Source organism: Ovis aries, chromosome 5, assembly GCF_016772045.2.
Source record: "Ovis aries strain OAR_USU_Benz2616 breed Rambouillet chromosome 5, ARS-UI_Ramb_v3.0, whole genome shotgun sequence".
Lineage (NCBI taxonomy): Eukaryota > Metazoa > Chordata > Mammalia > Artiodactyla > Bovidae > Ovis > Ovis aries.
Window position 1 is genome coordinate 47477537 of NC_056058.1, and position 25850 is coordinate 47503386.

General features: G+C 53.7%; 2 protein-coding genes and 1 long non-coding RNA gene across 9 annotated transcripts in view; 2 read left to right on the top strand and 1 right to left on the bottom strand.

Annotated features, from left to right (window-relative positions):
* The window catches only part of KDM3B (lysine demethylase 3B), a 58883-nt gene extending 57103 nt beyond the window's left edge, over positions 1 to 1780 (top strand). For all 4 annotated transcript variants that reach the window (XM_042250550.2, XM_027970282.2, XM_042250551.2 and 1 more), the window contains one exon: positions 347 to 1780. In XM_042250550.2, the coding sequence (XP_042106484.1) occupies positions 347 to 427 (81 nt within the window). In that variant the 3' untranslated portion in view covers positions 428 to 1780. The remainder of the gene's footprint in view (positions 1 to 346) is intronic.
* LOC105615264 (uncharacterized) overlaps positions 1 to 17554 on the bottom strand; it is a 34071-nt gene extending 16517 nt beyond the window's left edge. Inside the window, exons 1-4 of one of the 4 annotated variants that reach the window (XR_006059964.2) lie at positions 17398 to 17554; positions 14115 to 14364; positions 5748 to 14012; positions 735 to 4764 (exon numbers count right to left, since the gene is read on the bottom strand). This is a non-coding gene — a long non-coding RNA (uncharacterized LOC105615264). Of the gene's footprint in view, positions 1 to 734; positions 14013 to 14114; positions 14365 to 17397 lie in introns of those variants that run through there. The other 3 variants (XR_006059962.2, XR_006059963.2, XR_009600692.1) reach the window with 3 other exon arrangements.
* A 4013-nt stretch (positions 17555 to 21567) lies between these two features.
* EGR1 (early growth response 1) lies at positions 21568 to 23889 on the top strand. The gene is made up of 2 exons (NM_001142506.1): positions 21568 to 21880; positions 22571 to 23889. Exons 1-2 carry the CDS (start codon positions 21568 to 21570, stop codon positions 23887 to 23889), a joined length of 1632 nt encoding a protein of 543 aa, NP_001135978.1.
* Positions 23890 to 25850: the final 1961 nt, after the last annotated feature.

Genomic DNA, 25850 nt, shown 5'->3' on the forward strand with positions numbered 1-25850 from the left:
TCTTATCTGTAAAATGGGGATTATAATAGAATCTACTTCATAGGATTATGGTAAGGATTAAATGAAAGTCCACATAAAGAGCTTAGCAGTAGTGCCCAGCACATACATATACATAGAGGATGGTGATTATATAGCCTTTCAAATGATGGATCATTCTTTTTTGAATGTAGAGTGTATATTCTGTGTGATTTGTCAATCATCTTTTGGGGTTGGTTAGGGGAGCCCGCAGTCCTGGTTGAGGGCTTTCCGCACTCATCAGTAGGCTTTTAGTCGTTGCAGGATATTTTCGTTTGCAGAACACAGTCTGTGGCTGCCGTGAACTAACGGTGCTGATTGCTCTCTCCAGGTGAAGAACATCATTTATCATGCAGTGAAAGATGCTGTTGGCACCCTCAAGGCACATGAATCCAAGCTGGCAAGATCGTAGGCATGGAGAAATTTCAAACTCCCCTGTGAAGCAGGTCTTTCACTCACAACACATACAGGGAACGACAGGGTTCTCTGCTGGAGCAGAGGTCCTTCACTTGGAGCCAGTGTGGTCAGTATTACAAACTCTCCAGCCACTCTTTTCTACGCTGCCTCAACACTGAAGGTTGACACAGGAAAGTCGCACTGTTCACACACACAGTTTCAGACTCCAAGCCGAGGGAGCCACATCCCTATCCTGTGGCCTTTTGGGACTTCAGATTGCCTGAACATCGCTGGGCTGTCCTGCACATTCTCATGATTTGAGATTTGTGGAAACCAGGAATGTGGGCACACCTTTCCTTTTTTTTTTTTCTCTTGTGCCTAGTTAAGTGGGAATGTGTTTGGAGGTAGGGGGAAATCACATACCTGGTACATATGGGGGCTAATTGTTTAAACACACCTGGTGGAAGCCTGATGATGTCTCTACACATGACCTCTGACACAGCCCATCCCAGGAGCCGGGTGAAGCCATTCCCCACCATCTCTCTCCCATGAACACTGAAGTCTTGAAGGACCCAGGGAGAATCCACTGCTTTTTCCAAGAGGCTCCAGGATTAGGAAATGTGTGTATTTAGTGAAAAATAGGTTTGTAGTGAAATAGTTACTATTTCATGAAAGTAGATATTTTTAGAACTTTTGAAATACCACAGTTGTTTTCCTGGATTATGAGGAAAGGCACATTACATTTAGTCTTCCTTCGAGAAAACTCTTTGAAGAAATAAGATTTTTAGAAATCAACTGCCCATTATAGCACAAAAATCAGCCAAAGCAGAATTTAAAAGAATTGGCTTTTTAGGGTTCTTTTAATTTCACCCCCCTCCCATCTCAGCCCTATCTTGAGGGAACAGCCATCTTGAGAAAGAACTTTGTTGTGTCTGAGCTGTGGTGTGTTCCATGCATACACACACTGGTGACTCCAGGAACCATTTCCACCTATTACCAGCGTTCCCTTGGGACTTCTCTTATAGTTCCAAATTCAAAGGAAAGTTTGCTTTCCTACATGAGGCTTTTTGTTTTGGGAGTTTTTTTGTCCAGAAATATTTTCAGCAAAACTTTCCAACTCAGTGGAGTTTTATTAAGAATTTATTTGAAAATGATGGAATTCATTGGCCCAGAGATACATTGGAAAGTGTATCTTCTTCCCAGCTGTACTGTAGTGCCCTGCAGGCTTGTTTATATGTTCACAGTTACTTTTTTTTTAAATAAAAGTCATTTACTGTAGAATACTTTTAATTTCACTTTCTGTATTTTAATTTTGTTGAAGGGCTGATTGGGATTTCCATGTTCTTATTAAAAATCTAACAAATCTGTTCATAGTGGACTAACTTCTTCCTATGCCAGTTGTTCTAAAAAGCAGGGCCAGGTTGAGGGTGGGGTTGGAGTTGGAGGATAGTTCATTTTCATATCATCATTACATTGTTGCATCCAATTATTACTCTTTGCTTCCTGAATTTGTGCCCAGTTGGGTGAGGGATGTGCCAGGTCATTGTGGTTTGAGGGCTTAGGGACAAACAGGAATGTGCTACATGAGCTAGAGGGTAGGAGCAAACATGGGCTTTCCATAGTTTCTGCCCTATGGGAAAGGTGGGTTCCTACCTTCCAGAAGCAGCCTGAGGGGAAGGGCCATGGAGAGTGGCCTGAGCCAGTTTTGGGGCAATCAGTGACAAAGTTCCTCAGAACAAGAGGCCTGGCTGCCCACATAGGAAATTGAAGTGGCTTGAAGGGTGAGGACAGACTGTGTTCCAATTAGAAAAGGCCTTTCGAAGAGGAAGTTGTAAAGAATAGCAAGAGGGGTCATCAGAGGCTGCTTCCTTGGATCCTGTTGGAAAAACATCTTCCAAAGTGTTTGAGCCTGGAAATACAATTATCAGGGTGGAAATAGACCATTGTGTGTGGTTCAAGGATACTGAGTTTGAATAGCACCATAACTGAAATACAGAGTTCTGAGCATGTCCTTTAAGCCTGGATGGGCACGGGCTGGTGCTGTGATCATCAGAGGATTATACCTCAACATAAAGAATGCAGAAGCTTTGAAATGGGATGGGAAAGGAAAGCAGTGGGGGAAGGGAGGTTGCAGAGGTTGCTGGAGCTTTGTTGCTTTGGTGAAAATCAGGAGGCAGGCTAGCCTACATTCTGGATATAAATGTCTTCAGAATTAGGGCAGCCATTGCCACCAGTGCTTGCTGATGGGAATGGAACTGGAGCCCCTTATTCATCGCCTCCCCGGACCCCAGGCCTCTCTCCCAGCCTCTCTTTACAAAGAGGGTGATTCCCCTGCCCCAGGGTATCCTTGAGAGCACAGGGCCCTGTTCCTCTACAAAACTTAAGAACTGACAACGTTAAAGCAAATCAGATTGGGAATGGGGTTAGGTCCTTTTACAACTTGAGTGATTGGTGATGGTGGGGTGGACATGCCTCTATGCCTTTGACCGCAGGACTTCCTGGGTGGGTGTCTTGACGGTCAGCGATAGGGGAGAAGAGTTTGATAGCAGTTGGAAGAAGTAGCCAATTCAGTAGACTTCCTAAGTTCCTGTCTTAGCAGCATGACTTAGTGGTTCTGTGACCTGAGGCAAATTATTGAACCTCCCTGAAGCTTCCCATTTTCTTATCTTCAAAATGATCATTATAACGTCTGTCTTATGGGATGGTCACTGAAATAACGCATGTGAAGCTCTTAGCACAGGGCCTGGCACACAATAAGCGCTCAGTCAGTCAGTCATTATTCCTCTTAGGATATTTAAGTCTTTCAGCCTGTTGTGATCAGCGCAGGAAGAGGGCTAGGATGTCCTGGTGGAACCATGAAGGCCTCTGAGGACCTCAATCCTGGGTTTGGAACCCAAGAAAGGTGAACAAGCCATTGGAGGAAGGCAGGTCAAAGGCGCATGCCCAGCGACAGCAGGTGCAGGGGGGCGCGCCGCTGCGGCCTCCCCTTTAAGAGCCGCCGCCGCCCACGGCCCGCCGCTGCGGCAGGGACCTCCCCTTTAACGGCGGCGGCTCGGCGCTCCGCGGCCCCCGCGGCGGCTGCTGCTGCGGGTGCTGCTGCTACTGCGGCTCCTGCTGCCGCCGCCGCTCGGCCTCCAGCCGCTACATCCTCGGCCAGGGCCGGCTTCCCGCCCCGCGCCCCGCGCCCCGCCCGGCCCCGCCATGGTGTCCTGGATCATCTCTCGCCTGGTGGTGTGAGTGCGGCGGCGGGGCGCGGCCGGTTGGGAGGGGGATGGGGGCTAGGGGTGGCGGGTGATGGGTATGGAAGCCTGGGATGGACCAGTCCGTGGCTTCGTACAGCAGAATCACCTAAAGGCACATCATCCCTATTTGGGGTCCCCAGAGACGAGGAGGTGAGGGATCCGGAGGAGGGGGGAATGTTCGAAGAGCAAGGCAGGCCTGGCTTCCCACCCCTTTTATTTTTAATTTCCCTGTTTCTGCGCCCTCCCTCATCCCTGGGGGTGCTAGGCAGCATGGCTTGATTTATGAGGTGAGGCGGCTTGTCCCCTCCCCAACGTAGCAGAGCTGCCCGGAGGAGCCCCTCAGACCTGGGCTCTCATCTGCCAGCGGGAGAACTGACGGAAGAGCCAGGGGAACAAGGCAGGGCCTCCTCATTCCACAGCTTAGGGCCATGGCAGCCTTGGCCTCCCCGAAGGGCCCCGTTTCTCCTCCCTCTTGCACTGTCTGTCAGGAGACCGGGGGTGAGGGCACATGCTCTGAAGGCCCCCCAGGGAGGACGGGGAGCAGAGATGCTTGGACTGCAAAGTGTGGGAGGTAACTGGGAGAGGATATGTGTGTTCAGCCTGGGATTGTGAGAGCCGTGGAGGGAAGGGTGTTAGATGGCCTTCATCCCAGGCTGCCAGTTCTGTCCCTCCCAGCTCCCCCAGGCTCCAGGAGGGAGCCCTCTCCCACAACTGTGGACTTTGTCCTTGAGGATTCCACCCCCGACTCCATCTCCGAAGTATCCTGCCTCAGTGAGGCAAGTCCATGGGGAACAGGCAGTATCCACACGTTGTCAAGAGGCTGGGCCTGGCAGGAACTCCGCATGGCTTCAGTTAACCTCCCCCAGCTCAGGACCCTGCTGCTCAACCTCCACCTTGGGGCACTGACGCCCCAGAATCCCCTCCCTGCTATCATGTTCTTCTGTTCTGGCTTCCTCTAGACCCACCAGAGTCTCCTTCCCTTCCCACCTGAGGGAACCCAGGGCCCTCATACCTCCATGTGGCCTTCACAGTGGCTGGTCCTGTTGTGTGAATGAGCTCCCCGAGTGGCATCGGTCCTCTCCTTGCCTCGCCTGTGTCCTGTATGTGGTCTCTGATGGGAACAGCACAGACTCCACTATAGCCAGGATCTGTAGCCCAGCACTTTCCGGAGCCTACACAAAAGTGTTTACATCGGGAAATAAACCACTTTGCCCTTCAGGGCCTCCTGCCCCCGTGCCCTCTGCTCCTCAGGTCCCCAGGGCTACAGCGGTACTTCTGACTGCCAGGTACCCTGTTAGGTGGTGTCACTGGCCCTACGACGGGCAGGTAGAGGGTAAGGGCCAATGGGTAAGAAAGTGCGTGATGTCTGGAGAAGGACGACAGCCTTGAGGCAGTGACCCCCACCCCATGGTATGGTTATGCACAAATGAGGTTCAGGGCCAGATAAGCCACATCAGACCCTCTGGCCTCTAGGTCTTTCTGTCAGGGGCTGGAGAAGAACTGAACAAGAAAGGGTTCAGGGGCATCACCCTAGCTGGCTAGGGCCTCCATGCTTGTGTGTCACCTCAGGCTTGCCTGCTTTGACCTTAACCCCTGACCTGAGTTCATCAGTCAGCTGATGTGGTACCCTGGAGTTCTGTCCATTCTCCCCTTACCTACCTAGGGACTGATGCAGAGATGGGAGGGAGAGGCCACTGCTTTTGGCCGAGGGGCCCAGTAACCATGCCTGCCTCCCTAGGCTCATCTTTGGCACCCTGTACCCAGCCTACTCTTCCTACAAGGCCGTGAAGACAAAAAACGTGAAGGAATATGTGAGTGTGTGACCCTTCATCTCCCACCCAACTTACGTGGCAGAGATCAGGGAGGACAGTGAGTCACATGACAGGCGGGGATGACTTTATACTAATGCTGTCAGCACTAATGAGATCTGGTTCAGGGGAGGCTCCCGTGTATTCCCTTTCCCCAGCCCTGGTGTGATACACAGACAAAGTCGGGGCCCTCTGTGCCCCCCACACCGTGCCTCCAGCAGGTTGGCAAGTAGAGGTGGGGTCCAGGGTGTTTCCCCAAGGCCCCACCTAACACCGCCCTCTGTACCTTTAGGTGAAATGGATGATGTACTGGATCGTCTTTGCCTTCTTCACCACTGCCGAGACACTCACAGATATCGTGCTCTCCTGGTGAGGTCCAGCAACCCCCGCCTCCCTGCACCTCAGAGGCCAGGGCTTCTGACTTCTTCTACACAGCCAGCCCACCTAGGGTGGCATCTCCCCAACAGTCCCATGGGGTCCTGAGTGTCCCCTCCTCTCAGCCGCCATCCAGTCCTGGCTTGATTGAGCAAAACAAGAACAGACATAACTCTCACCTTTCTTTTGGCAGCCAAAGCAGCACAATAGAATTCAGGACACCTGTTTCTGCCAGACTTACAGTGACTTTGGGCAGGTCACAGTTTTCTAGGCCTCAGTTTCCCTATTTGTAAAACAGGCATATGAGTTGATCTCGTGAACATTGGATTGTATTTCAAAGGCTTTTTCTAGACACTATTAGACTATGTATATGCACTCTTGAGGACACGGAATTGTCTAACCATCTGTATATTCACAGCAGGCGCTCAAAAATGTTTACTAAATGAGCAAATGCCCCTTGGAAGAGAGGACAAACATAGCACAGTACACTGGAAGTCAAAAGAGTTTTACTGAGAGGTAGAGGACAAAAGATCCTTGCATTCCTAGATTTCAAGGGCCTTTGAGAGAAAACCTTTTGAGCAGAGAAAGTTGAATGGGGTCAAATTAGGAAAGAGTAATGGGTTAAAAATTGAGAACAGGTGAGTGCAGGTGCCTCTTGATGCAAGCAAAGGAGTGAGCTTTGATGAGGGCTTTGTGAGGATAGAGGAGACCTGAAGGAGCATGTGGCCTGAGAAGGAGCCATGAGAATAGAGAACAGTCCTTAAATAGCAGAGGCCGTGTCACGGCAGCAAGGGATAGATCCAGAGCGCAGCTGGAGAAGCCCGACTTCATGGGAGGAAGAGCAGGAAGGAAGGGAGTGAGGACCCAAGAATGCACCTGGAAGGTTAGGGAGCTCGCCTTGGTGTTGACCCCAGGACAGAGGAGTGGGTGCTCTTCTGTCAGAGAGAAGAGGGTGATAGAGCCACTGCTGCTGGGAATTCCTGCTGGGGTCACTTTTCACCTTGCTACTGGGGGTCTCAGCTGAGCCTCCCCTTGACTAGTCTCCTAAGCCACACGGGGACCTTAGTGCACTAAGGGGTTGGGGGCCAGCCAGGGTCCTGCAGTGGGTCCATATGCCTCCTGACTTCCTGCCCCAGACTCTGCCCTTACCTGTCTCCCACCCACAGGTTCCCCTTCTACTTTGAGCTCAAGATCGCCTTTGTGATATGGCTGCTGTCCCCTTACACCAAAGGCTCCAGCGTGCTCTACCGCAAGTTCGTGCACCCAACCCTGTCCAACAAAGAGAAGGTCTGTTGGAACAAGGGGCACTTGCTTCCCACCTATCCCAGGTCTAGGCAGCCCAGAGCCTGCAGCCACATGCATTCGTGGCTCTCCCTGTGTGTGATCTGGGAGGGCCCTGCCCCCTGGGGCCAGCAGTGCCAGGTGTGAACAAGGGCAAAGCAGGGTAGGACCCAGCCTCACCTCTTCCTCCTTCCCCTCCAACCCCTCAGGAGATCGACGAGTACATCACACAGGCCCGAGACAAGAGCTATGAGACCATGATGAGGGTGGGCAAGAGGGGCCTGAATCTGGCCGCCAATGCCGCAGTCACGGCTGCTGCCAAGGTGAGATGGGGGCAGACCTGTCTCCCAGGCCCCAGCTTGCTCATTTCATCCCCTGGCCAGTCCCCTTTGCATCCACCGCATTCTTGGGGCGGTAAAGGTTTGGGGCTTGTGCAGCTTGGGGTTCCCATCCTGCCTTTAACATCTCCCTGCTAAAGGACTTCCACTCGGCTGGCCACAGTTTCCTCACCCATCCAAAGGGAACACGTGGCCCCAGCCTGTTAGAGCCTCTGTGGGATGGGGTGAGGACACCATGGGGAGAACGCTGAGTCCAGTGGCTGCCCAGTGCCCCGTGGTGACCTCTCTCTCCACCCCACCCCTTCTCCTCTGGTCCTCCCGGTGTGTGGTGGTGACCCCAGGGCCAGGGGGTGCTATCAGAGAAGCTCCGAAGCTTCAGCATGCAGGACTTGACCCTGATCCGGGACGAGGACGCGCTGCCCCTGCAGGGACCCGACGGCCGCCTCAGAGCCAGCCCCGGCAGCCTCCTGGACACCATTGAAGACCTGGGTACAGTCCAGGCCCAGGGCGGGCACAGGGGAGGGCGAGGAGGCTGAGTAGGAGAGAGACCAGACACCTGCTCTACTTTCCTCCCCAAACCAGGAGATGACCCCACCCTGAGCGTAAGGTCAGGCACCAACCAGGCAGATCCCCGGACAGAGATCTCTGAGGATGACATGGGAGACAAGGCCCCTAAGAGGGTCAAACCTATCAAAAAAGTGCCCAAAGCTGAGGTGAGAGCCAGGCCAGAGCTTGGGGAAGTGGGAAGGGCTTGTGGCTCCAGGCAGAGCTCTCTGTCTCCGTCTCTTCCTTCCACAGCCACCGGCTTCCAAGACGCTGAAGACCCGGCCCAAGAAGAAGACCTCCGCAGGGGGTGACTCAGCTTGAGGCCCCAGCCCCCTCCCCGCAGGCTGCAGAATCCCAGCTCCACACTGTGCCAGCAGCCCTCAGCCTCAGGCCCCGGGGCCTCTCAGATGGCTGTTTCCGGTGCCTCCCAGTGGCCATTCCCCTGGAAGGGCTTGGGAAAGAGAAGGGAGGCCCTGCTGTGGGGGGCCGAGGGTAGAGGCTGGACCCAGGAGCTGAGGATGGAGCCACTCGAGGAGGTGCGGGCCCCCCAGAGCCCGAATGCTACTCTCCCCGATCCAGCCCTGACCCCGCCCACCCAGTGCCTTGCTGAAGACCATGGCCATCCTCTTGTCCTAACACACGGCCCCACTGCTCTCCCCAAGTCAGGGTGGGCGGCCAGTCACAGCCCAGATTGACTGGAGCCTGAAGGCCCAGCAGAGAAAAGAGGAAGTGGGGAGGCCTCGGAGAACCTGGGCTCTGGGCCTGCAGGTGTGAATGGAGGACAGGGGCTCAGTGGTGGTTAAGTGACCAGGAACCAGGCCAGAGCTGCAGTTGGGGGTGTTGGGTAGGGCTGTGAGCTACGTGTGCCCACTGAAAAGAGGTGGGGCTCCAGGTGTGTGCGTGTGTGTGAAAGAGAAAATGTGTGTGTGTGTGTATGTATTTTTCTGGGTCTAGAGCTGGGGGCTTTTGAGTAAAGGACTTTCCCTCCAGCAGTAACCTCCCCCCATCCAACCCAGCTGCCCTTTCCCCCCTTGGCCCTCCTGCCTACTCTCTGAGCCTCAGAGGACCCCAGCCCATGAGAGAGTAGGGCTCCAAGGGGCCTCTCACACGCTCCTCTGCCCTTGATCCCCTCCTCCCATTCCTGCCCCAGGATGGGGCTCCATCCCCTCTGGGCCCTCAGTAGAGGCCCCTGCTGAGCCGATTCCTTTTCTCCTCTCCTGGGGGCCCATCTTCCTTCCCCGTAAGGCCCTCTTCCTGTGCCAAGCAGACTAGGCCCCCTGTAACAGACCCCTGTCAGAGCCCAGCCTTTGCCCTACACTTGGCCCCAGCTTCTGCCGTGGCTTCCTTCCGTCAGGGCTCGGAGGAGCGTGTAAAGAAGAAAAAGGTATTAGGAGCCAGGGGGCTCCAGATCCGTGGGAAGAGGGTGCCCAATGGACCTTTGGCACTGGATGAGCCAATAAAGCAAATTCTGGCACCTCATTTGTTTTAGCTTGTGTGGTTTGTTCTTTGTCTACCAGTCCACAGGTGAGAAGGACTTCAAGTGAGAAGCCAGGGCTCAGCTGTGGGATGAAGGGGTGAAGAAGTCAAACTGTGAACTCAGGAGATCTGATCTCCAAGAGACAGGCTTGAGGTAGTTCCATCTGGGAAGATGGCTTGGAGGTTCAATATAGAGCCAGGGGGCTGGAAAGAGCCAGGACTTACGAAGGGCAAGGGACCACCCCCAGAGGTTGTCCTGTCCCTCAGAATCCTACCCACAGACCCCTCCCCATTCTGGCACCTCAGAAAGTGCCAGGGTGTAAGTTCTAGGGGCAAAGATCATGATGAGGCTCCAGGAAAAAGAATAGGACAGTGGGGGCTCCTGGCAGAGCCTGGGGATTGGATCGCTGTGGCCTAGAAAGGCCAAAACACGTTGGAGAGGGACAGTGAGCCAGACACTGAAGGGAGGACCTAGGTGGGATGAAGGGAGGGACGGAGGTGTGGAACCAGCCTCATGGTTCACGTCTGACCCTGGGGACAAACAAGGCAGGTAGGGACCCAAAGGCCAGAGCCAGTGAGGCATGCCCATGCGGCCTGTGGAAGGAGGGCTGGAGCCCTGAGCTGCTGGGCTGGGGTAGAGGAGAGGAGGGAGGCTGCAGCGCCTGGGGTCAAGTTCTGGGGAGGTGGAGCCTAGGTCACCAGGGGCACCAGGAGAGGGGAAAGTATGGCAGAGGCAGCATCAGAAGAGACAGGGAAAAAAGCAGAGAGGGAAGGGGGAAGAGAGGGAAGAAGGAGGAAGGCTGAAAGAACCTAGAGAAACAGCAGCTCAGCCTTATGGAAGGAAAATGGAGGAAGCAGAGCTGGGGACCTAGCTCCAGGCCCTGGACCCCAGGATTGGCAAAACATCCCTACACCAGGCTTTCCTCTCCCTTCCCTGGCATCACAGGGGCATGTCCTTCTGCCAAACTTGAGCCAGCTGGCCAAGAAGCTCCTGAACTGAGGTGCTCTTGGAGAGCAGGGGCAGGGGGAGGGAGGCGTGTGAGATGCCCTTTTCATCTTTAATTCTCCAGTCAATAGCATTCCTTTCACCATTGCCCTCTGGGCAATTTGGCCCCTTTCTCTATCAGAAAGGAGAGGAAGTGTCAGAGTAGAAATCAGGTAAGAGACTCGCTTGTTCTAGAAAGATCTCCAGAGAATAAGTTGCTTGTGTCTCCTGCTAGCAGCTACCATATGGCCAGGAAAGCAGGTTAGGCCTCTCTAACCTAAATCCCATTTGCTGCATTTCACACATACACACAGACACACACAACTCACACTCAGATTACACACTTCCATCCACAGTGACCAGTGGCCAAGGAGGTCACTGTCAGATTCCACATCTCCAGGCTCTCCCTGCACATCTGGGTTTCCCTGTGTCAACAGAAGATGCTCAGATTTCCAGGTTCACTGGTCTGTTGCCATGGAAACATTGTCTTCTAGACCTCCACACAGGGTCTGACCCCTGTGGTGCTGGGGAGAAGAGGAGAGACGGAGGGTGACAAGCAGAATGGAGGTGGGAGGCTGGTGAAACACATCTGGGTCTACATGACCCCTTGCTGTCTTATTCCCTGGGGTCACCTGCCCTCTCCCCTCCACCTTAGTAGATCTCTCTAGGCCAGGGGAGTGGGGAAGGGAAGTCAGGACAGAGATGTCTGGCAGGAGCTATGTGGAAGGTGCTTGATAATTGCCTGGAAACCCACTGGGCATTGAGAGAGATTAGCTTTGAAGTAGGGGCTGAGGTTTAGCCCTGTGTCCCACGCCCAAACCATGTTGGGGACACTGGGCAGCCCTCCAGGCCTGAGGTCCCTGGCTAAAACGGTCCTCAGGCATGAAGCGGTTTCATCCTGCTTCCCCTCCCTTCCTTGTGTGTGCCCCACACTAGGAGAACCTGCTTAAAATGTGATTTCCAGGCTATGACGTCAGAGGAAAGCCAGCAGCTCCAGCCTATGCCAGCTCTTCCTTGATCAGCAGAGCTGAGCCTAGCCTTGCTCACCCTGGAGGAAAGGAGGTTAGGTAGAGGAGGGGGGTCTCTGGGGGCCTCTAATCCTCATATATGTGGCATTCAGAATAATAGGGAGAGACTATTCCCAGGCCAAAGTGCTGGCTTCCCCATTGCCTTAAATACCAGCGAGTATGTGATTATCTCCGTCACAGATTCCCCCTAACCCCAGTTTTCCCCTCTCTAAGCTGGGTCAGGCCTGCATAAAGGAGGAGGGCACCTTAAGTCTTAGAGCCGTTTGGGTTCTGCCTGAGAGCTTGTCAGCAAATCTAGGCTGGAGGCAGTGATAGGTGAGAAGGATGCCTGCAAGGAGGAAAAAGCCCACTAGGTGGCGCAGCTCACCCCCAGTGTGGGATTCCCTGGCCCTTGCCTTTCCTGCACCAGTCAGTGGGCTTTTAAGGTCCGCTGAGCAGGATGCTTTATACCGCAGTTCCTGGAGCTGCAGGTTCATGAAGAAAGCATCCTTGTGGGTGGATAGGCAGATATGAATTCTCAATCACTTTCCAACCCCAGTTTGTGTGCAGAGGAGATAATCAGACCCAGCAAGCAGGTACTCCCTTTGGGGAAGGATGAGGCACCTCCTGGGAGCAAGGAAATTGCCAAGCTGACCCTAGGAGGGTCATACAGCCCAAAGAACCCAACTTGGGCTTCTAAAATATTGTCAAGAGAGGGACAATTTGGGCGAGCGAGAGGGACACTCACCTAGATGCAGGGTTCCCTGGAGCTGACTCCCTTATGGCCACAGTGGCAGTTCCAGGGCTGCCCCTAGGTTTCCCGTCCCCTGCCCCTTCCCTTATTTTCATCATGGGTACATGGGTACTGTAGAGCTGAAAAAGGAGACAAAGACCCTAATCTTCAGCCCCTGGGACCCCAAGGTATTTTTTCCAGCAGCCAAGACTGACTCCTGAATGACCTACCTTTGCCTGACCTCTTTCCCAAACTGACCCCAGCAGCCCTGCACACCTAATGAATTACTCTTCTTTTGTCCCAGCCAAATGAGTGATCAATAAGTAATGCTGCCTGAAATATTAATGGCAAGTTTTACACCAGCATCCCTTAGCCGTGCCTGTCATTGGGGAACTTGAGAGTTGACAGAGAAATGCATGGCCCCCAAAGAGCTCCTTTATTCCTCTTTTCTTTGCCAAGATTTTGACCTGTCCCCATCTCCACCAGATCATGATTCATTGCCATTAGGTGAGAAGAGGACGGATCCCCCAGAGACCAACTCAGGCAGCTTCCGGGGGAGGATGGGGTAAGCTAACCAAGCAGCGACCCTTCTTGATTCCTTTGTCTCCTCTGATGCAAGTGAGATCCCATTTCCTCTGTTCCATGTCCATCTTGGACCTGCCGGGTCCAACTTCCTGAGTGGCAACTCAGAAGGAGACCTGGGGCTTCCCTCCTCTCTCTGCTTCAACTATTTTAGAGACTGAGCAAAAGGGACTCATGCGCTCCCAGACTTCTGGCCCTGGCATTCTCTTCTGGCTTTCTTCTCCCTGGAAGAAGAGGAGGAAGTGGAAGCTCTTAGCCCTCTTGAGCCCACCTGGCGGGCTTCCCAGGGCGAGGGGGGGGCCAGCGCCCTCCTTCGGGGAAATCAGGCCCACCCAAATCTTCGAACACGCAGTGCCCTCTGCTCACGTGCTCTTTGCCTCCTGCTTCGCTTGGTGGTGTCTTGCGTGTTCTTCAAGTCTCAGCTTAGATGTGACACCGCACCTGGTCCAGGCCCCTGTGGCCTTCTCTTTCGTGTTCTCTTCCCTGGCCGCACATATCACCCTGTTTCATCATTGCCCATGTGTCCCCACTAGACTGAAAGCCCGGGCATAGGCAATGGGCCTACCTGGTTCACCACTGTTTCCCCAGCATCTAGTACAGGGCATGGCACACTAATAATTCAGCACATTTTTCTGGAATGTGCGAATGACATCTCTGCAGCATTCTTCCTCTCCCAAAAAACACCAGCCTTCTACCCTCAGCATCTCTTTGCAGAGCTGTTTGCCGGCACCTGAGGATGGGTGTCTGCACTAAACAGCAGCTGCCCAGACCACCTACCCTCGCCCTGGCCGCCTGGCATGTGCTCATGCTCGCTTGCTTTGCCCTTCTCTCTCACACACAGATGGGAGTCAGCTTTCCAGCCACATTCACTTCTCACTTTAATTCAAAAGCTAAATTGGGAAGAAGAGCAGCTTCACACTCCCAATTTAGCCTGGGAGAGAAAAAGGGAGACAGTCTGGATGTTGCCAGGGAAAGGAGAACGTTGGGTCTGGGATGGGTAGTGGTGGCAAACGTACCCAGAACCCAAGAGAAGGCAATGAAACCCCCACCCAGCTACTAAAAATAAGTCATCCAGAGGTATGACTCCAGAGTGATCCCTGTGAAGCCTCTTTCCTGCGATGGTGCAGCCATTCTGGGCACTTACCCCAGCCTAGGGATGGGATTGGAAGTGGTGGAAGAGATTCAGGTTATCGGAACTATCCACAGGCGGAGATGCTGCTGCTTAGGTCTGTGGTAGTAGGAAACCAGAAAGTCCTTCTTAAATCTAATTTTAATCTATTTGGTAACTGCTGACAGGCCGGAGAAGAGCACCCCACTCCAGTACTCTTACCTGGAAAATCCTGTGGACAGAGGAGCCTGGTAGGCTGCAGTCCATGGGTTCGCTAGCAGTTGGACATGACTGAGTGACTTCACTTTCACTTTTCACTTTCATGCATTGGAGAAGGAAATGGCAACCCACTCCATTGTTCTTGCCTGGAGAATTCCAGGGACGGCGGAGCCTGGTGGGCTGCCGTCTATGGGGTCGCACAGAGTCGGACACGACTGAAGCGACTTAGCAGCAGCAGCAGCAGCAGAGAGGCCTGATGAATGAAAACAGAATCCATAAACAGATAGTTGCTCATTAATATTCATAGCAGCATTATTCACAATAGTCGAAAAAATAGAAACAACCCAAATGTCCATCAAGAGATGAGAGGATAAAAAAAAAAGAGAGAGATGAGAGGATAAACAAAACATGGTATATACATACTTACTAAGCCTTAGAAAGAAATGAAATTCTGATACATGTTACAACATGGATCAACCCTGAAAACATTACAGGCACAACAGACACAACAGGACAAATATTACGGACCAATATCTTCCCTTACAGGAGGTACCTAGACTAGGCAAATTTATATAGAGAGAAACTCTAATAGAGGTTATCAGGGGCCAAAGAGGAAGCAACAGGATAGAGAATTCATGTTTCCCTATCCCCAGTGTTTCATGGGTACAGAGTTCCTGTTTGGGATGATAAAAAAAAAAGTTCTGCCTGTGCATACTGGTGACGGTTACACAGCACTGCACATATAACTGAATGCCACTGAATAGGACACTTAAAATGGTTAAAATGGGATATTTTATGTTATGTATATTTTACTGTAACATATTTTTGAAAAAAAAAACAAAAACGAGTCCAATGTCAGTCTAAAGACATCGTCATCCTGCGACGATAGCTCTCTCTGTAGCTTGACCAGAGGGAAAACAAATCCTTTCAGTTCCGAAGAGTCCCTCCCTTTGCTGATAGAACAGAAGTGTGGTCTTTTCCCAGAGTGAAGTGAAGACCCCTCTGTAGATGTTCCTGGGCACCGGGCTAACTGTCCTCCCTCTCATCACTACTCGTCAGTGTGATAATCTGGATGGAAGTGCTTCTCCCTGCTTCTGGGTGCCAGCTTCCTCTTTACTCACTCATTTTGACTTTGCCCTAAAACAGGTTTCCTGGGACTTCCCTGGTGGCCTGGTAGCTAAGACTCCATGTTCTCAATGCAAGGGGCCCAGGTTGGTTTCTCAGTCAGGGAACTAGATCCCACTAAGAGTTTGCGTGCCACAGTGAAGACCCAGCACAGCTAAATAAATAAATAAGTAAAAAGCAGGGTTTCCGTAAGGGTAGACCAGTTAGGGGGATGATTAGAGGAGGAAAAAGAGAAGACTCTTCCATGCAACCTCTCTGACTTTCCCATTGCCACAGTACCACGGGGAACAGATGTACCTTGGACTGAGAGGACTGTCTGTAAATTTGGGGGTCGGTTTTCTTGCTCTCTGACTGGGAGGTCCCTGAAGAGTCTCTGATAGCTGACCCTGAGGCATGCAGACCTTACCCTCTCTCCTAGATGACTACACAGTTTCCTGGCTGGTCTCACTGCCAGTCCTCCCCCACCCAGCCTCCTGGAATTATTTTAAAATGGTGCGTTGGCTCTTTGACTGCCTGGGAACCACTTCAGTGGGTGGGAGCTGGATTAGGGGCTCCCCAGTCACTGTGCTTCCCCCAGGATAGCACACAGCACACTGTGGAAAAGCAAGCTTGCTTGCTTGTCGGTCTCCCCCACTGAGCTATGACCTGCAAAAAGGGAGAACCTGCCTTACTTACTGCTCCTTATATCTTTAATGCCCAGAGTGGAACAGATGTGTGATAAGTAATTGCCAAATGAATGAATTGAAATGATGTGTTCATGTCTGCCTCTGCTATTTGATTTGACTCAAGAGTGCCAGTAGGATGAAAGCTTTGTCTGATTCATTCTGGGGCCCCAGAAAACAGTTCTTAGGATGAACTGGGGTTCAGCCAGACAGACCTGAAGCCAGACTGTCTGAATTGGAATGCTGGCTCTGCCATTGCTGGGCTCTCTGACCTTGAGCAAGTTGCCTGCCCTCTCTGAACCTGTTTACTCATCAACGAAACAGGAGTGAAAATGGAATCTACTTCATAAGGCATTGTAAGGACAAATACCTGTCAAGGTATTGTTTAGTATGAATCACATTGTAAATGTGTCTGGGGGGTGGGGATAGGAAATGGACCTATAGATTGAGGAAAATCAGAGGAAACAAGCATCACCACTGATTTCGACATCCCGGTGTTTAGGGGGAGGGGATGGTGAGGCCAGTGCTAGAGTGGGGTAAACCCGGGGCTACGTGCCCTCCCTCTGCCCTCCCCCAAGGTCTGCAGAGTCCAAGCTCACCCACCACGAAGCTGAGCAGCCCTGGCGCTGGGCGGTGGTGAGGGGCCAGAAATAACCGCCGCCGTTGCTATTCCTGCCTTTCTGGGCTGGATGGGAACGCTGCCTTTCTAATCTAAAGGCTGCTCTAGACTTCCTGCACATCAGTGGGTTCTTATGTAACACTCCCCTCCCTCTGCCTGCCCAACGAGCTTCCAGAGATTTCTGCAGCCAGCTTTGCTGCACACTCAGCTGGGGGTGGGGGGAGCAAGGAAGGATGGATTGTCCTCTGAGCCTAGGATCCCGCTGACCCCAGGCCTGGGAGAGGGACCACTCAGCACAGGGCAAAGGGGCTGATGTCCAGGGACAGCAGCCTCTTCCTGCTTCTGCAGGGCAGAGAGGACCCAGTGAGCATGCCGAAATGTTCACCTACCTTGACCCACTCCCTCTTCCCTTAACGGTCCCTCTGTGCCAGTCCCGTGACTTCCACTTCAGGCCTTACCTAACTCTGTCCAGCACATGACCCCTCATGCAGCCTCTAAGGACAGCAGCCCAGACCCTGATTCTCATAGGCAGATCCTCAACCTGGGCCAAATCCTATATGGACTTCTCGCTGCAGCCCTGGATCCCATCTGGAGGGTGCAGCCAGGCACCTCTTCAGGGCCCAAGGGACCCTCCACTTCCTCAGGCCTCAGCATCACTCTATGTGGGCCTGTCTCAGAATTTGTCCTTCTCCACCTGTCCTAGGGCTCAGGATCTCCTCTGGCACCGTTTTCCCATCTGAAATTGGAGGAAATAGGATGGTTTCCCACCGGAGCACTCTGGGGTGAGTCTCTTTCCTTTCCCCTCGTCCACCATGCCTCCACTTCTCCCCGGTCCCCCACCCCCACCCCACCTCAGTGCATCTTCTGTGCCACTCCATACCTGGCCTCTTCAGGTTCTTCTCTCAGTGCCCAAAGACCCTCCCTGGGGTGGGAGCAGAGCTGCCCCCAGACCCATTGAAGGCCAGGCCCTCCATGTTTCCGGCAGAGCTGATCAACCATCGGAAAGTGTGACAGGCACCCCAGGCAGAACCAAAGCTAGAGTCACTTCCTGAGCCCTGGGCTGGTCACAGTGGCGGGCAAACCACTATCCGAGCAGCACGTGTGGGTGCTGACGTAGCCTGGGGTGGGGAGGAGGAAGTGGCAATGGAAAAAGGGGCTTGTTTTCCTCTGAGAGTTGCAGCCTGCTCAGCCCTGGGTCAGACATGATGGTTCCCATTGACTTTCTCCTAGCATCAGCTGCCATGGACCAGCCCAGTTCTGCTCTCACCTCTGCCTCTTCCTCTTCTCTGGTTTGCAAGGAAAGTCTGAGCATAGACATCAGCTCAGACCTGCAGACCGTCTGAGGGCCTCTCACCTTTTCTAGAGCTTTTGGCTTCAGTCACCCAGTGGACAAGGTCTGAGAGTCCCAGACTCAGGGCTGCTGCCTAGCCTTAATTCTCTTGTAACATGGAGTCCAGGTTCCCTTCTACCCAACTGTAAGCTTCTCAGCAGCAGGAGCCTATGCTTCAGGCCTTTATCCACAGAAAGTCCTCAAAAAAGTTTACTGTTGTTGTGGATAATGGGTGTTTTAATCAGAACCTGCCGGGTTGTAATAGAAACTGAAATAAGCTTTATTTAAAAAAGAAATTTATTAACCTGTGTAACTCAAAGGGCCCGACTCTATCTAGAGATTTACTCTCTGGGTGTGGATCTGTTTTTTAATTTCTTCTGCATGGGCTTCATTCTCAGGTAAGCTCTCCAGGTCAAATGGCAAGATGGCTTCCAGGCTTACACTGGTTTAGTACCATCTGGGAAAGAGAATTCCTATTGTTCAGAGTTCCAGAAAAAGTCCTAGAAGAGATTCTCATTAGCCTGGTTTGGGTCATGTGCCCATCCTGATGCAGTGGCTATGCCTAGGGAGATAGAAGGCTCCTGGACAGCTGGAAGAAAGCATCCTAGATGGATGGCCAGGTAGGAGTGACATGTCCTCACCTAGATCTAGGATGGGGTTTTCTTCCCTCAACCACATGGATTGGGGGTGGTTCTCCAAAGGAAATAGCTGACTGGGAGCACTTAGGAAAAGAATGGTTGGACACACAAAGCAAAAGATGTAGATTATTAGCATTTCAAGTGCCCAGCTTCAGTGAGGACCTGAACATCCTGTGGGTCAACTTCCACATTAGAATTATAGGGGAACCAGTTTGCCCTGGCTGGGGGAGGAATATGTACTCTCAGAGCCTGGGTAGCTCTCCAGAGACAGAAAAAGAATCCTAGGAAGTCTCTGCTCAGTTCTGGCCCTCATGAGCTCAGGAAGATTGTGATTCGGTCAGCCTAGGGTAAAACCTTTCTTTTTCAGAGTTCCATTTGTGCACAGTCAAGGTTGAAAAAAATTCTGCTCTATGAAATAATGTTCTACTGCAGCAAGAAGGATTAAGATGAGCTCTTCAGGACAATGGCCCCTGTGTTAGGATTGGAATGTTTCTCCTTCTCTGTACAACTTTTCAGAAAATGGTCACTGGGGTTTACTTGGGGGCTGAGGATGGGTGGGTGAACTGTGGGCAACCCCGGTGGGTCAAAAGCCCCAGAAAACAGCAATAGCCACTGTTTGCTGAATGTCAACTGCAAGGCAGGCACTGTGTTTTGGAACTTCACACAAGGAAGTCCATGTAAATTTTCAGTCTTTATAACAATCCTTCCATCATTAACATTAGATCTGTTTTACAGCTGAAGAGAGATAAGAAAAGCCTGGCCAAGGTACCCCACCAGGCAGTAGCAAAATGGGCATTCAGTCACAACACATCTGACTCTGACTGGCCTGGCCATTCAGCCCTGCAGGAGGCTTTTGCTTCTAATGGACAGCTCGGTATCCGGTGGGAGTTGGCACCCACCAGGTCCTAGCATTTGGGATGGGGAGCTCAGATTTAGAGAACAGAGATAAGGGAGCCCTGGTTCACTGCTGGATTCCCTAAGCCGATTTATGTGTGTGTAGAATACAGAGGGATGAAGCCGAAGATAGTTACATCCTCCTCCCCCATTTTACACCCTCAACCCCGACTTCCTGAAGCTGTTTGGGTTCAGGGAGACCCTAACCCGCCCCCTATTTCCTCCCAGTGTCGTCAGCACCCTCCTTCTACACACACACTTTCTGCTTTCTTTTTAAATTCAGAAAAACACCATCTCCCCTGGATTCAGAGCTAGAGCCAGAAGCCTTCCCCAACAGGAATCCCCGTTCTGTTTGGGGTGCGCACTTGAGTGGGGGAGCGGGGACGCAATGGGGAGGGCTTCCCAGTTTGTGTCTAGCTCCCAGGAGACCTGCTGGAACCTTGCCAGCCTAACCGCACCCTCCTCCCACCCTCGACCGTGGCCTGGCTGGAGGAGGGGAGTGTTACCCCGCCGGGGAGTTGCGAGCCTCGGCTGTGGCGGCTCCCCAGGGACTGCAGGGGGAGCCCAGGCTGCGGCGCCTGCTCAGTTAGCGCTCACTGCGTCTAAGGCTCCCCGCGCCTGGCGCAGCGCCCAGCACAGGAGCTGGGAGGGGGGAGCAAGAAGACGGCGAAGAGCCTACTCGGCCAGGGGCCGGGGGAACCGAGCTGGAGAGGGGACCTCCAGAGGGCAGCACCAACTCGCTAAGCAGATCTCTCTTCTCGCCAGCCGGGGGTCCCCAGACAGTCCGTAGGGAAGCCTGCTGTTCAGATTCCCACACTTTCGCCCCCGATCACCTGTTCTGGATAAAGGTGGGTCAGTCTCCCACCATCCCAAGGACCACTAGCTCCTGGTGGGAACAGGACTCCGGTTTCTCCAGAGACAATCAGCTTCCCTTGTCCAGCCACCCAAGCGTGGGCTCTCCCCCAGAGGGAACCAGAGAATCGCCTTTCGGTTCTGGTGGCGCAGAGGGATCCCGAGGCCCCAACAACCCCATTCTATTGGCAGATGGCGGAGAAGCAGGTGGCCCATCGCACTGCACAGGAACCATCTGGCTATTATTTCCTAAGCCTCAGTTTCCACCGCGACACCTGGAAAGGCACCGTGCCATTGGTCGAGGCCAGGGGTCAGGGCCCCGCCTCTCCTGGGCGGCCTCTGCCCTGGCCAGCCCAGCCACTCCTCCCCTTAGCTCCAGCCCGGCTCCCACGGTCCCAGAGGTGGGCGGGCGAGCCCTGGATGACGGTGGCAGAACCCCAGTCCTCCTCGCCCTCGCCCCCGCCCAGGGCCCGGGCTTTCCCAGCCCAGTCCCCGCCGGGGAACCGCGGTGCGCCCGGAGCCCTCCCCGCCTGGGCGTCCCCGGCTCTACCGCGCGCGTTGGGCTCCCGGCTTGGAACCAGGGAGGAGGGAGGGAGCCAGGGAGCAGTAAGCAGAGACCCGGAAACGCCATATAAGGAGCAGGAAGGATCCCCCGCCGGAACAATCCTTATTTGGGCAGCGCCTTATTTGGAGCGCCCCGATATGGCCTGGCTGCTTCCGGCTCCGGGAGGAGGGAAGAAGGCGGAGGGAAGAGGCGGGGGCAACGCTGGGAACTACTGAGCAGCTTCGGTCCGGGAGTCCTCAGCTGCGGCTTGAGCACTAAATTTCCTCGAAGCCTGGGCACCTAGGGTGCGGGAGCCGGCGTGGGGCCCAGGTTGCGGGATGGCAGTGCCTACAGTTCTTGGAGAGGGGGCTTCACGTCACTCTGGGTCCTCCCGGCCGGTCTTGCCATATTAGGGCTTCCTGCCTCCCATATATGGCCATGTACGTCACGACGGAGGCGGGTCCGCGCCGTTCCAGACCCTTCAAATAGAGGCGGATCCGGGGAGTCGCGAGAGATCCCAGCGCGCAGAACTTGGGGAGCCGCCGCCGCCAGCTGCCGCCGCCGCCAGCTTCCGCCGCCGCAGGACCGGCCCCTACCCCAGCCTCGGTAGCAGCGCCGCGTCTACACCGGCCGGCGGCGAGGGCGAGCCTGGGGACCCCGCCTGCGCTCTTCACAGTGTGCCCCGCGCCCCGCATGTGACCTGGCCAAGCCCCCGAGAGGTGTCCCCCGCAGCTTCGGTCCCCGGCTGCGCCCACCCGCCCCAACACCAGCTCTCCAGCCCGCCGGTCCGGGATGGCGGCAGCCAAGGCCGAGATGCAGCTGATGTCCCCGCTACAGATCTCCGACCCCTTTGGCTCCTTTCCTCATTCGCCCACCATGGACAACTACCCTAAGCTGGAGGAGATGATGCTGCTGAGCAATGGGGCTCCCCAGTTCCTCGGTGCCGCCGGGGCCTCGGAGGGCAGCAGCGGTAGCAGCAGCAGCAGCAGCAGCGGGGGCGGTGGAGGTGGAGGGGGCGGCAGCAGCAGCAGCAACAGCAACAGCAGCAGCGCCTTCAACCCTCAGGGGGAGGCAAGCGAGCAGCCCTACGAGCACCTGACCGCAGGTAAGCTGTGGCCTACGCCTAGGGCTAGCCAGTTCGCCGACATTCTGGCGTCCGGTTCTTCCCCATGGCCTTTGCAGCTCCCCCTTCGCCGCAGGGATGCAAGTGGGGTTTCCCTTCCATTTCTCACATCCCCAGGGTCCTGTGTTAGAGGACTGCCTGAAGACATTCTCTCCACCCCCACCCTGTCCTTAACGGTGCGCAGAGGAGCCAGCTTTTGTTTTGGATGGAGAGCTGTGGGGCTGCGTGGGTGGATGGAGGAGGGAGAGCTTGTTTTGACGAACATTGCTGCGCCCCCTCCCCCTCCAGAAAGGCTTGCCTAGCCTGCCGCTATCCCCGAGGAAAGGCCGGGATCCTTGGCCCGGGATGTCCCGGCAGCCCGGGGTAGGGGGTGCGCACTGGCCGCGGCCGTTGCGGGGGTACTGGCGGGAATCCCTTGCCCGCGCAGCCGCCGCTGCGGAGCGCTGGGAGCTGCAGTGGAGGGGATTCTCCGTATTTGCGTCAGCGGCTGTTGAAATGGGTTCTGCGTCTGGAGATGGTCCAGGAACATTTCAATCTGCTGTTATCAATTATTAACCAGCTCAAGAGTCAATGGTAGCTGGCCCGACCTCTTGTCTGGCAGCGTGGGTCTTCCGCGTCCTCTGGTGATTGCTCTCCAGTAACCAGGCCTCCTCCCTCTCTTTTTCCTGCCAGAGTCCTTTCCTGACATCTCTCTGAATAACGAGAAGGTTCTAGTGGAGACGAGTTACCCCAGCCAAACCACCCGGCTGCCCCCCATCACCTACACAGGCCGCTTCTCTCTGGAGCCTGCGCCCAACAGTGGCAACACCCTGTGGCCTGAGCCCCTCTTCAGTCTGGTCAGCGGCCTCGTCAGCATGACCAACCCACCGGCCACCTCATCTTCAGCATCGTCTCCAGCGGCCTCCTCCTCAGCCTCCCAGAGCCCACCGCTGAGCTGCGCAGTGCAGTCCAACGACAGCAGCCCCATCTACTCCGCGGCACCCACCTTCCCCACACCTAACACTGACATCTTCCCTGAGCCACAAGGCCAGGCCTTTCCGGGCTCAGCAGGCCCTGCCCTTCAGTACCCACCTCCTGCCTACCCTGGTGCCAAGGGGGGCTTCCAGGTTCCCATGATCCCCGACTATCTGTTTCCACAACAGCAGGGGGACCTGGGTCTGGGCACGCCAGATCAGAAGCCCTTCCAGGGCGTGGAGAGCCGTACCCAGCAGCCTTCGCTCACTCCTCTCTCTACTATCAAGGCCTTTGCCACACAGTCGGGCTCCCAGGACCTGAAGGCCCTCAACAGCACCTACCAGTCTCAGCTCATCAAACCCAGCCGCATGCGCAAGTACCCCAACCGGCCCAGCAAGACGCCCCCCCATGAACGCCCCTACGCCTGTCCCGTGGAGTCCTGTGACCGGCGCTTCTCTCGCTCAGATGAGCTCACCCGCCACATTCGCATCCACACTGGCCAGAAACCCTTCCAGTGCCGCATCTGCATGCGCAACTTCAGCCGCAGCGACCACCTCACCACCCACATCCGCACCCACACAGGGGAGAAGCCCTTCGCCTGTGACATCTGTGGGAGAAAGTTTGCCAGGAGTGATGAACGCAAGAGGCATACCAAGATCCACTTGCGGCAGAAGGACAAAAAAGCAGACAAAAGCGCAGCCTCTGCTGCCACCTCCTCTCTTCCTTCGTACCCGTCCCCGGTGGCTACCTCCTACCCATCCCCAGTTACTACCTCTTACCCATCCCCAGCCACCACCTCATACCCATCGCCCGTGCCCACCTCCTACTCCTCTCCCGGCTCCTCGACCTACCCATCCCCTGTCCACAATGGTTTCCCGTCCCCGTCGGTGGCCACCACATATTCCTCCGTCCCTCCTGCTTTCCCAACCCAGGTCAGCAGCTTCCCCTCCTCAGCTGTCACCAACTCCTTCAGCGCCTCCACTGGGCTTTCGGACATGACAACCACCTTTTCTCCCAGGACAATTGAAATTTGCTAAAGGGAAAGTGAAAGGGAGAAAACGAAACACAAGAGACTTAAAGGACAGGAGGAGGAGATGGCCATAGGAAGGGGGGGTTCCTCTTAGGTGAGATGGAGGTTCTCAGAGCCAAGTCCTCCCTCTCTGCTTGACCCCAGGGTCACTGTGGAAGGTCTGTTGGCCAACAGTTCTTTCTGTCCACTTCCCTTTCCTCCCCAGTCCCTATTTCCTTTGACTTCAGCTGCCTGAAACAGCCATGTCCAAGTTCTTCACATCTATCCAAAGAACTTGATTTGCATGGATTTTGGATATATCATTTCAGTATCATCTCCATCGTATGCCTGACCCCTTGCTCCCTTCAATGCTAGAAAATCAAGTTGGCAAAAATGGGGTTTGGGCCCCTCAAGAGCCCAGCCCTGTACTCTTGTACAGTGTCTGTGCCATGGATTTTGTTTTTCTTGGGGTACTCTTGATGTGAAGATAATTTGCATACTCTATTGTATTATTTGGAATTAGATTCTCACTTTTGGGAAAAAAAAAGAAAAGCCAAGCAAACCAATGGTGATCCTTTGTTTTGTGATGATGCTGTGACGATTCAGTTTGAAGCTTTTTTTTTTGAAACAGCAGTTCTTGGTATTAATCGGAGCATGTGTCAGAGTGTTGTTCTGTTAACCGTTTTGTAAATACTGCCCGACTGTACTCAACGTGGCAAAATACGGTTTGGTTTTTCTCCTTTTTTTGAAAGTAGTTTTTTTTTTTTTTTTTTTTTGTCCTTTTGGTTTAAAAAGTTTCACGTCTTGGTGCCTTTTGTGTGATGCGCCTTGCTGACACGGCTTGACATGTGCAATTGTGAGGGATGTGCTCACCTCTAGCCTTAAGGGGGGCAGGGAATGGTGATTTGGGGGAGGCTTTGGGAGCAAAATAAGGAAGGGGGCTGAGCTTGAGCTCCAGTTCTCCAGAATGTAAGAAAACAAAATCTAAAAATCCGAACTCTCAAAAGTCTATTTTTTTAAACTGAAAATGTAAATTTATAAATATAATTCAGGAGTTGGAATGTTGTAGTTACCTACTGAGTAGGCGGCAATTTTTGTATGTTATGAACATGCAGTTCATTATTTTGTGGTTTCATTTTACTTTGTACATGTGTTTGCTTAAACAAAGTGACTGTTTGGCTTATAAACACATTGAATGCGCTTTATTGCCCATGGGATATGTGGTGTATATCCTTCAGAAAAATTAAAAGGAAAATAAAATAGCTGTGGTTGGGTGTGTTTCCTGGGCTGGGGGAGGCCTTTGTAGTTAGCCATCTTTATCGAGGGGTTTGAGGGACTTTTATGGCGACAAGGATATTCTAAGCAGAGATGTACCCAGTGTGTGTCACTGGAGTGAATTCTTAGAAAGTTGAATGTGGGTCTCCTCTTTTTGATACTGGGCTCATTCCTCAATCTGGTAGGCTGTAAGCTTACCTTGGTTAATTAAAGCTACAAAAGGCCAGATGTGTAGGTGGAGTAATTGTGGCCAGAGGCAGTACCATTCTGGCCACAAATGTTCAGCCAGCCCTGACCACCCCCCAACCCATGTTTATCTGGTCTTGGCAAACTGTATTCTAGGGAATCCCTGCCATATGCCCTTGGGGGAGTTAAGGGGTAGGCAGAGGGCACTGGGAAACAGTAACGAATGTGGGATTGCCTTGGTGTCCCCCTCCTGGCTTCTAGGTCCCCAGAAGCCTGAGGGTACTGAAGAAGACTAGAAGAGGTGTGGGCCAGTTCTCAAGCCAAGAATCCTTCCAGGAAGAAATCTCATCACTTGCCAGCTGGAGCTGGGATCCTTGGCAGCTTTGTGACACAGGGCAGAGTGGGCAGGAGGCTGGCCTGCTGTCTAAGGTTCCATCTAGACTAGGTCTGTCCCCATTGTGTGGGAGGCCTTAGGTGCTAGGTTCCTCTGGTCCCCATCCCTTGAGGGTCCACAATTGTATACAGAGC

Bases quoted from the DNA above. Each gene is read 5' to 3' on its own strand.
- EGR1 (NM_001142506.1), top strand. From the start codon at position 21,568: ATGGCGGCAGCCAAGGCCGAGATGCAGCTGATGTCCCCGCTACAGATC. The intron at 21,881-22,570 runs GTAAGCTGTGGC...TTTTCCTGCCAG, and splicing joins CTACGAGCACCTGACCGCAG to AGTCCTTTCCTGACATCTCT.